We start from the raw sequence: 10,790 nt of genomic DNA, 5'->3' as shown, positions 1-10,790 counted from the left end.
TCATTTCTATGTAAAGAAAACAACTGAGCCGCTAGTTGCTACTAAGAATCAAAGCATAATGCCATTTCAACGCTTCCCAAATATTTTCAATTTGAAGTGGACAACACTAAGTGATATATTTCCAGGAAAGGTAATTGGAGTGTTTGCGATTCCTCTAAATTGCTAATACTTGCTTTAAACTTTAACTGGTAGAGCTGGCACAGAAGACTTCGAACATTGGATTCGTGATCAGTTAGGGCCCATTGGATACCAACAAATAAGTTATTTTTTGACTTATGTTAAGTAATAAAGTTACTTTTTTTTACTTAAGTTAGTCTGGTAAGTATCATTGCAAAAGTAACTTATGCGCCAAAAGCTACCTATCTTAATAAGTAATTTCTTTTAGATATTTATCCATAGGACCTTTCTACTTCTCTTTCACTGCCCATGTCAAAGAAGGCTCTCTCTCCACCTCCATATCAAAGGAGGCCTCATGCGGTGCACTGTCCCATGTGAAGGTGGGGCTACACAGTAGACAGTCCACATACAAGGTGGGCCCACATGATGGATGACCCCATATTAAGGTTGCCCACATATGGATGGTCCACATCAAAGGTCAGCCCATAATAATAAAAAGCCCACATTCAAAGCGGGCTAGTATGATGGATGACTCGCTTCAAAGGTGGGGCCTACATGATGGACGGTCCACATCAAAGAAGGGGTCTACATGATGGGCAATGGATATTGAAGCTAGGCCCCACTTGGTGGATGGCCCATATTGAGGTGGTCCCACATGATGGACAAGTCACATTAATGGTTGACCCTAATTATCGGTGGCCCATATCCAAGGCGGCCTGCATGATAGACGGCCTGTGTTAGAGGGACAGTCCACATCAAAGGTGGGCTCCACATGATAGGCTGTGGATATTGAAGGTGGGCCCCTCTTGATAGATGACCAGCATTAAGGTGGGCTTACATAATAAATGGTGCACATTAAAGGTCGGGCCATAGTGATGAATGGCCCACATCAATGGTCAGCCACACATGATGGATGGTGGATGCGAGGGGGAACAGATTTAAGAGAGAATTGCTTATGATGTTGGAAATCAAACATATTTTGTTAAAACTTTTTGGTTGACAAGTATGTTTGGTAAGCTGAATAAGTAGAAACACCAAGATAAGCTACTTATCTGGTGGCTTAAGTAGTGACTTACTATCCAAACGCCCTGAACTTCCATGTGGAGCCCACCTTGGATGCTGACCATCCTTCATGCGGTGATCCCTTCAATGTAAGTTGTCCATCACGAGGCCCCACCTTAATGTTGACCGTCCATCATGCGAGATGTGGAATGTTCATAACGTGGGGCCCACCTTTGATGTGGATAATCCATCATACAGGGCCCACCTTTGATAGCCCTAGTACATTTTCTAAAAAAATAAATCTGAAAACTAGTCATGCTGCTGTATTTTCTTTAACATAATTGAAGACAATTTTCAACCTTTAAAAAAAAAAAAAAAAGTGACTACCAAAAATGGCTCATTCAAATAATTTGTTGGCCAGAGCAACAAAATTTCCATGGATCTCAAAGTTTAGGAGTCTAACAAACAGGCCCTAAGCTTACTAGTGTAGTCCCAACTACTGTTATACTTCTTTAATCATCTGCTTGCAGGCCACCCAATCACTTGAATATCCCCTACTCATTGTTGCATCTTTCCATAACTACCTCCATCCATCTTGGCGACCAATCAAAGGGCTGGCATTCTTCTATCAAGGAGACTTATGACGCACACTCCATCCACGTGGGCCCTTCAAATGAACGGTTGGGATCACTAGTCCATGCAATTTGCACAAAATTGAAAACCTGTGAAAATAGCATATCCTCCAGTTTGAGGATCATAATATTCCTCCATGCTAGAAACCACTCTGACAAATATTGCCAATATTTTAATAATATCTCGAAATTTTCAAAATATTGGCAGATTTTAAATATCCCATTTTTGTTTGCATAATATTGCAATATTATTGCCAAAAATAATTAAAGACATTAAATAATTTGTTACAGACATGTATTTAATTTTTAAATATATTTATTACTCTACACTAAATACTTCTATTTTCAATGAGATTTTGCTGATAAAATCCCAAGAAAAACCTCAAATTTTAATTATCTCCCGAGAGATTTCCAGGCTGAGAAATTGCCAGGAATGAGATTCATCGCTATGGTAGAAACCACATCTCACCAACACAACAACGAAAGTTAGAAAACAACATTCTTTCATTGCCGAAGGAATTTCAAAATGAACATACCGCAGAATTGAGATCATAAAAGATGGGCATATCAATTCTCATTATTTCCCTCTTTCAATACCATTTTTTTCTCCTCCTGTTTCTCTTTGGTTTTTCAAGCTTCATGTAGTAGGATGATGATCTTGATTTGGAGGGTAAACCGTGTCAAAAACCACCCTCGCAAATGTATGTCGAACCTCTTGCAGCTCACCTTGGGCTAAACACTGATAATTTATCTTCCTCCCTCTTTTAGAGGAAAAACCATTCTCCTTGCCGCTCCTTCCTACACATTCGAACATCTTCAATACCTTCAAATACAATGCCAATGGTATAAACACCTGTAGCCATAAAATGAAACAATGGTATCAACAACCAGAAAACATGTGAGAAACCTGTAATAGACCTTTTTTTCATGCCAAGGAAATTTAGTAAAGAAAATGGGAATGAAATTTGTTATATTGGTTAGATATCAAGAATGAAAGGAAGTGATCTATTTTGTCAAGAAGACTCAGATACATCACCATAGCATGCTTGGTGCAGCCAGACTGCTGGTTCATTGTGCATACAATGTCAATGACCCACACTATGAGAATCACACCAACTTAAATGATACTTGACCTTTTTTCCTATTGCAGATTGTGGACCAATCAACCCTTGTGTTTTTCACCTTCCACTTTTTAGGCCATCAATCGAACAGCTGTGATTGTCCAATTGGATTGTTTTGTAACGGCATGGGCCAACAATGGTAGGATGACCAAATCGGAGGGTCCAGATCACCAACTGTAAACTTTCAAATTTGGTGGAGTCCGATATTGCTCCATCATGATGGAGACATCAGTTCTTAGGGTTATTGGGAGTTTTGAGGGCATGGATAAATGTTTCGGTACAATAAATGTTTGGCAACTCAGAAAAGAAAAAAAAGAAAGAAGAAGAAGAAGAAGAAGAAGAAAAGAAATGAAAAAAAAAGAAAGAGGGAGGCATTGTTAGATATGAATTTATTATGAGTTTTCATCAGATGACACATTATTGAGTATTAGACAATCTGTACACGCTTGTAAGGGGCACGCTCAAGTGGCGCTCATATCACCTTAATTTCAGTGGTACTGCACAAACATGAGACCCACATGATGTATGAAGGCCATCCATCTATCAGATGAGTCACCTCATATTACCCCCAAGTGACAAAAATCAGATAGATCCAGCACTCAAGTGAGCCACAACATAGGGAGCAATGTATGGCAGGATGCCCATCCTTGATTTACAAAGGGACCCACCTGAATTTCAAAACAGCCTGATCTTCAGGACCTTTTCATCCAGACCAGATGAAGGGTCTGAATGGCCTGGATTTCATATATACAACATGGTGGGCCCTCCACAAAAATCAAGGTGGACATTCCCTCACAACTTGTTCCCATTGTGTGGCCCACCTGATTGATGTATCAGCCTGATTTTATGGCCCTGGGAATAACATGCACTGAAGCATATGATGGACACGTTGGATTTTTTGCTTGCATCACGTGGCCCCCACAACTGGCCAGTACCACTGTAGCTTCCGGTGATACCAGTACCACTGGAGCACACTCCTTGTTTTGCCTCCGAAAGAACTGATACTAAAATCGGCAAATACATATCAGAGGGGACAACAATTGAATTGATAGTTTGAAGTTTTAAGGTTCTCATGTACGGTCAAGGCTTTCTAACTCGGTATATTTAGAGTTTGGAGCAACATTTAAAACCTGGAACAGACTCCAAGCCTCTTTTTTTTATATTGGCATTCCAGTACAAACCAGTCCAACTGGCAGCTTAACAAGTCTGAGCCATGACTTCATAAACTGGCCAGCATCATAAAACCAAACATCTGTGGCACATCAGAATGAGAAGGTATGTTTCCTTCAAGTATCATAGGTTTGAATCCTACAGTCTTAATTTTTATACTTTGACAATGAGGGCTTGGTCCAACTGAACGGAATGCCTGACCTAGACAGCCAGACAAGTTGATCTGGACAGCTTGAAGAATTTCTAGCCCAAAATCAGACTGTAAGTGAGTGAACCTGTTTTCTTGACCAGTTGCAGTCTAAACTGTCTAACCAGCCTGCCTGGTCCAGCTGTTAAAACATTGATTTGGAGATCTATTGTCTGGGTCTAAGATTCTTTACAAATTTCTCTCTGTACATCCACATCAAAATAGGACTCATACAGCTGACCCAAAATAGGTCGGACAAGTTTATGATGATGAAAATGATGGTAATGATGATAAGAGAGAGAGAAGAGATGGAAAATAGGAAATGGGTGCCTACCAGATCCGAATACGGGGCTTGAGGGTATTTAGCCATCGCCTGCGAGATAAAATACTCATCCGTCATCATGCTCAATGTAGATTTAACTGATGATGCAAGATCTAACACCTCATCCATCAATTCCCCATCTGTCTCTACTTCCTGAGTTTCTAGCAGTTCCCCAAAACTGCTATCATGCAGTTGGGTGATCCTCCTCGCTATGTTTACTGCTTCTAACAAATCTCCCCCATTATTGACAGCGAGTGTGAATGTAGCAACCACCAAAGGATCTCGAGGTTGGTCCACCAGTGCTTGGTGGAATGCTAGTATTCCAACCCTGTAAAACCATGATCAGCTCATAAGCACTTGCAGGTGTGTATTGATGGATCCATGGTCTTAGCACAACAAATGTATCTCAGTTTAAGAACCAACAGGATGACAGCAGCAGAGAAGAACCCAATATTTTAATTTATAAATATGGGTTTTGCTAATGTCCCCACCTTCATGGGGACATTAGCAATGTCCCCAAACCTTTTAAATGGCACATGGGATGACCTATTGTCAATCTGAAAGTTCATTAATTCATAGAACTAGGAGCAAGTCATGGTGCAAAAGTCATGCCAATCAGGTGATCCTAAGCTTCTGGTTAAATAGCATGAAACTGGACGGTCAAGATTCACCGGAGAAACAAAATAGGTCCAATCATCATCTTCAAATATCCAGTAGGTAGATCTCACTTTGTATTTCTTATAACTCTAAAGTAACACCTTGATTTGATTATTCTGACCATGTAATTTATGGCTCATAAACAAGAGACTTGTAACAAATTGGCCCCAAAGGGTTTGGATCATCCAATCGGAGTGATTCTTGCACCATGGCTTGCTCCTAGTTGTATGAATGAATGAATGGTTCAGGTCAACGATAGGTCACCCAGTGTGCTGTTTAAAAGATTTGGGGACGCTGCTAACGTCCCCAGCAAAACCTGCATGGAGGGGACATTAGCAAAACCCTGTAAATATTAAGGGCATGAGTTCATGTCACATTGTGCAATGCGAGTCGCTTCACATACATCTACTGATGTCCAGAGACGGTGGATAGCAATCCAAAATGCATTTCAAAATGAGGTTTGTTCTAATACATCCCAACATATTGCAATAAGATACGCCAGGACTCAAGCCACTGGATTTTGGGCCTTTTCAATGACCCAAAACATTTATGTGGTAGGGCTCTACTTGGATAGAGGATTCCCCAAAAAACTCTCAAATTGATTTTATTATTATTATTATTGGTTAGCACATTAGTACACACACCCCACTGTTAGCCACACCCCACTTGGGAATCGATACCAAGACCTTAGTGTTGAAACAAGGTTAAACCCTTTGACTATACAAAGTTAAGGTGACCATCCATATCCAAAGCAAAAGAGCCAACTATCAAAGGGGCTGAAATAATCTAACCAGAGCTTTTATGTGTTGTCAAAAAACAAAAAATGAGACGCATCATATAACCATTTAGATAACTGTAATATGACCCAGATTCAAAGGCTAGAGTCCTGATATATCTTACTGCAATACGTCGGGATGTATTCAAGCAAACCTTCAAAATGGGCTTTTTAAATTGAAATACATCTTGGATTCCTGCCTACCTTTCTTAGAAGATGGAAGGTACCATGCATCATGTGCATAAAATGTTTTCCCAAAGATTAAATAAGAATATTCATTGTCTAGTTTAGCAGATACTATGATGATTCCCGTCAAAGGTATAAATCAGGAGGAACATACAACGTTCGATCAAGCAATTTGCACGGCCTGATGAACTACACATGTGGTGCCCACCTCTTGGTCATCTAAAGGGTTCATTTGGTAGGCCCCATGTTGGATGGTAGACATAACAAAATTCTCCCCCACCGTTGATCCTCACATTCCAATTCGGTGCCATCACAATGGCTCTCATTATCCATTTGCAAGCCACCAACCAGATGTCAAGAATTATCTGATACAGGAGACATTGGGGTGCAGCCCATCTGATGATGGAACCTTCATGATCAACAGCTTAGTTTCCTAAATGTTGGACATGCACACCATTGCTGGTTCAAACCATTTTGTTTCTTTCGACTGAGCATCATACAACACCCAATAAATCAGACCTAATATCAGTCAAATCACCTTTGTGCATAAAAAAATAAAAGGGAAACTATAGTATAAACACATATTTTTGCAGATTAAGTGCCAATTTCTAAAACCACTCAACATTAATGATTCCAATCCAATAATGTTCAGATGTTGTTGTGCTTATATAGGCTGCACGAAACCACTAATATGATTGATTAGGAAAGGCATTCAAATATCCAAATGTTCTTACCACAGGCTACTGTGGCATGGCCTGTCAGGTGCAAGAAGTCCATCCAAGTTAGAAAACAAAGTCTGCACAGAGACAACCATAACATTTATCGATCAGACATTCAACTTGCACATTGCCTCCTAGAAATTACGTGGAGCCAAACATATAGTAGTCTCTCTGACATTAAATACGATAGACTGCCTTTGAAATAGAATAATGTTATGCTACTCAAGTTTTCAAGGAAGAGCGTACATTTCTATCAAAGCATAGAACTATCACCAGCTAGTATTCAAATTCAAGTACAATTTAAAAGCCACAGAATAATATCCATTCCCCTCGAAGGTAAGAAGACTTAAAATTTACATTAAGAAAGCATGATGAAACAAGCATCAATGAGAAAGCAGTAAGGTGTCCTCTAAAATATAGGATACATGTTATGTACCACCAAGACAATTTTGAAATGGGCATAGAGAACCAGAGACTAACACATCAGGACTAGTTAGAGGAACCTGGAAGTGAAAATGACTCAGCAATCTTCTTTAAAGCAACCATGACAATAGGCAATGTCTTTTCCTTCCCAAAATGCTTCAGATGTTGCATACACATATCCATGTTATCTTCCACTACAATGAATTAATATTAAGTCATTGCATGAAATCAAGTGCTTAAGCCCAGCTGATCCCACGACAATAAAACTGATCCAATAATTTCCTCATGCAAACTCACACCTCAATGTGTATTAGTCACTAAAAAAAGGAGCAGCAAAGGAAAGTCCAAGCTTGGAAGCAGAAATTGGGTTCTACTACTACTACCAAAAAAAAAAAGGAGGAGCAATTGGGTTTTGAGATATCTTCCCGAATCAAGATATCAGCAAACGACAAGAATTGTAAGTTGATCATTCTTTCTCTAGAATGTTCGGCTTATAGCTTGTTCCGGACCCCTTCACAGATCGTGTTGCTGGATATCCACCTATAGTTGTAAGGTTCTCTAATTACACAAATTCAAGTGGATCCAGGAAACTTGCTATGTTTTAAAGTTATGACATTATCGGCCTACATAGACGTTAAAAATTAAATACAAATATCAAAGCTCATGATCATTACTCTCTAGAACACCTTCACAGATCATGTTTTTGGGTATCCACCTATAGTCGTAAGGTTCTCTAATTACTCAAATTCATGTGGATCATTGGAACTTGTTAGGTTTGAAAAGTTTTGATGATATCAGATGATATTTCAGGATTTGCATCCTGGTGAAACAAACGACACAGCTTGCCTGTAATGCAGGGTTATAGGAATCCCCTGTAACCTTCCCTATGGGGCCTACTGCGATGTATGTGCTACATCCACCATGTCCATTCATTCCTCCAGCTCATTTCAGGACATCAACCTGATCCAAAACTCAAGCGGGTCACACCATGTAAAATAGTAGGGATGCAAACACCCACCGTTAAAACCTTCTTTGATGCGAGGGCATCTTGGTGTGACTCCAAGGATGCACCGTATCTCCACACTGGGGTGGGGTAGCCCACAAGGTGGGGCTTGTGAGATGCAGGAAGGCCACAAGGTGGGACCCATTGTGGGACCATGCGATTCGGGGACTAGTGTGATGCTGGAAGACTCGCCTGGGTTTGTTTGGGAGAGCAAAATATAGGGATAAATCGATACTCCCCCAACAGTTCTAAAGCTTTTGGTGTGTTGGCCGGTTGCTTGCTATCAAAGTGGTATCGGAGCGGGAGCCCAGGGATCGAGTCTCCTCACCGGTGTGGGTGGATGATGCGGGGGCATCTTGGTGTGACTCCAAGGATGCACTGTATCTCCACAGGGGTGGGGTGGCCTAAATCGGTACTCCCCCAACAACTCTGGAGCTTTTTGTGTGTTGGTCGGTTGTCCGCATTAGCAAGGGCAATTGAAACATTACCGACATCGTTTAAAAGATAAGAGAAATCATCAGTTGACCCGGCCTCTATCATTCTTCGAGCCACACATGATGTTTATATGCCATCTAACCCGTTCGCAAGTTGATTGCCAAGATGTTTATGTGCCATTCAACCCATTTGTTAAGTTAATGAATGGAAAACACAAATCTTAGCTTGATCCGAAACTTTTGTCGCGTCCCAAGGTCTGTACGGTGGGCGTTCAATCTCTACAATTTCCTATGGTGTGGCCTGCTTGAGTTTTGGATCTGTCTCATATCCTGAAACAAGCTAGAGAAACTAATGGATGGGGTGGATATAATACATACATCACGATGGCCCCCACAAAGCTTAAGGTTACAAGGGATTCTTATAACCTTGGGATATAGGCAAGCTGCATTCGCTAGTTTTTTAAATAGATACGCTATGTAGCATAACTTAGAATTAACGCTATATATCTCATGAAAATACCTTAAGTCACATGTAGCCTAACGCTACATGATAATTTGCATATGCTATATGCTACATAGACTACCCTACATACTATGTAGCTCACATTACAATTTATTTTTCACTACAATAATCAAATCAATTAATGTTTTCAATGATTTGTTACATTTTCCTATTTTCAATAAAATTAGTTAATTTTTCAATACTTTTAGTAAAAAAATAATATAAGTAACAATATTAAATTAGTTTTGTTGCTCCTTCTTTACATTTACACTTAATATTACCCTTTCCTATTACTTTAGGTTGAGTTTGGTTGCACCAAAAATCATGAAATTTTGTTAAATTTTATTATTAATCAGTCTAATTTGGTGCAAAACACGATGAATTTGGTGCAACTAAGTGCCACCTTGATTAAAAATCTAGAAGTAGCATGTAGCTTACACTACACGCTATGTAGCTTACATCTCATGCTTGATACCAAACAAAGATGTATTCAACAACAATGCCTGCAATATTTCTCCTAGCCCTTCCCATCTTCTCGACCTTGGGCTGATGGGAGTGACCAGCGAGATGCCTCATTCATGGCATATGGCAAACAAAATCAGCACCTTCTGTTGGCATTGCTCTTCACCATTCCTTTAGAGAAGTTTTCGCTGGGGGGTGTGTATGAGGCGCTCTTCCCTGGATCTCCAATAAAGGAGGAACCCTGGCTACGGTCCCTTGCACTATCCATCTTATCTTGCTTCCCCCTGTCTACCTTAGCGATCGACACCCCTAAGATACGTCCTCTCACTTCCCGTCCCAATGGGACTCTCAATTGTGAGACAGGCTTCATCACGAGAGCTGAAGTGAGCGAAGCTGAAACCCGTGTGAAGCCCTAGCTTTATCTTGAGGGAGAAAGACGAACCTCACTCTCCTGAACTCTTTGATCAGGGATCTTATCTCCTTCAATTATGAGGAAAATGGGATATCGTGTACAACGAGCTGTTGTGTGGGATACTGTGGGGCATTTCAAAGTAAAATCACTGAAATTTTTTATGATCTCATCTCTCCGATATATTGAGTGACAGAGAGGATCAGATTTATTCTGATGACTTGGGAAAAGATGTCAAAGGTATTTGAGGGGTAGGGATTGGAAGACTCGGCACTTGACAAAATTTTGACTCATCAACAAAGAAAAACAGAAGCAAGCATGAATAAGAATCTAGAATAAAATGAACAAAACTCAATAGAAAAGCAGTTGTTGATATTGCAGGTATGTTTTCCCAAATGACCATGTGAATCACTTATTTTATTTATCCATAAAAACTAAACAGCACAAAAGCAGATCCATTGTGCACAAGGAAATGTTGCTTGGATGGATGATCTGAACCATTAATCTGACGATTCTTGCCATAGCTGGGCTATACAAGTATCACAGTTTTAAAAATCCCGTCTGCCCAATCAATGATTTTCAAAAGGATAGTAAAAAACAAAAGCAATGGTCAATGTTCCTTGCTCAATAGGGAAAAAATTAGTTGTCTACGAAGGCCATCAGGGTGGT

General features: G+C 40.1%; 1 protein-coding gene across 2 annotated transcripts in view; it reads right to left on the bottom strand.

Annotated features, from left to right (window-relative positions):
• Window positions 1-2,029: 2,029 nt before the first annotated feature.
• LOC131246656 (uncharacterized) overlaps window positions 2,030-10,790 on the bottom strand; it is a 28,645-nt gene continuing 19,884 nt past the window's right edge. Inside the window, exons 12-14 of one of the 2 annotated variants that reach the window (XM_058247005.1) lie at window positions 6,904-6,965; window positions 4,564-4,879; window positions 2,030-2,604 (exon numbers count right to left, since the gene is read on the bottom strand). In XM_058247005.1, coding sequence (XP_058102988.1) covers window positions 2,389-2,604; window positions 4,564-4,879; window positions 6,904-6,965 — 594 coding nt within the window. In that variant the 3' untranslated portion in view covers window positions 2,030-2,388. The remainder of the gene's footprint in view (window positions 2,605-4,563; window positions 4,880-6,903; window positions 6,966-10,790) is intronic. The other variant, XM_058247006.1, reaches the window with a different exon arrangement.

This window comes from Magnolia sinica, chromosome 5 (assembly GCF_029962835.1).
Source record: "Magnolia sinica isolate HGM2019 chromosome 5, MsV1, whole genome shotgun sequence".
NCBI lineage: Eukaryota > Viridiplantae > Streptophyta > Magnoliopsida > Magnoliales > Magnoliaceae > Magnolia > Magnolia sinica.
This window is presented reverse-complemented; position numbering and strand designations above follow the sequence as displayed.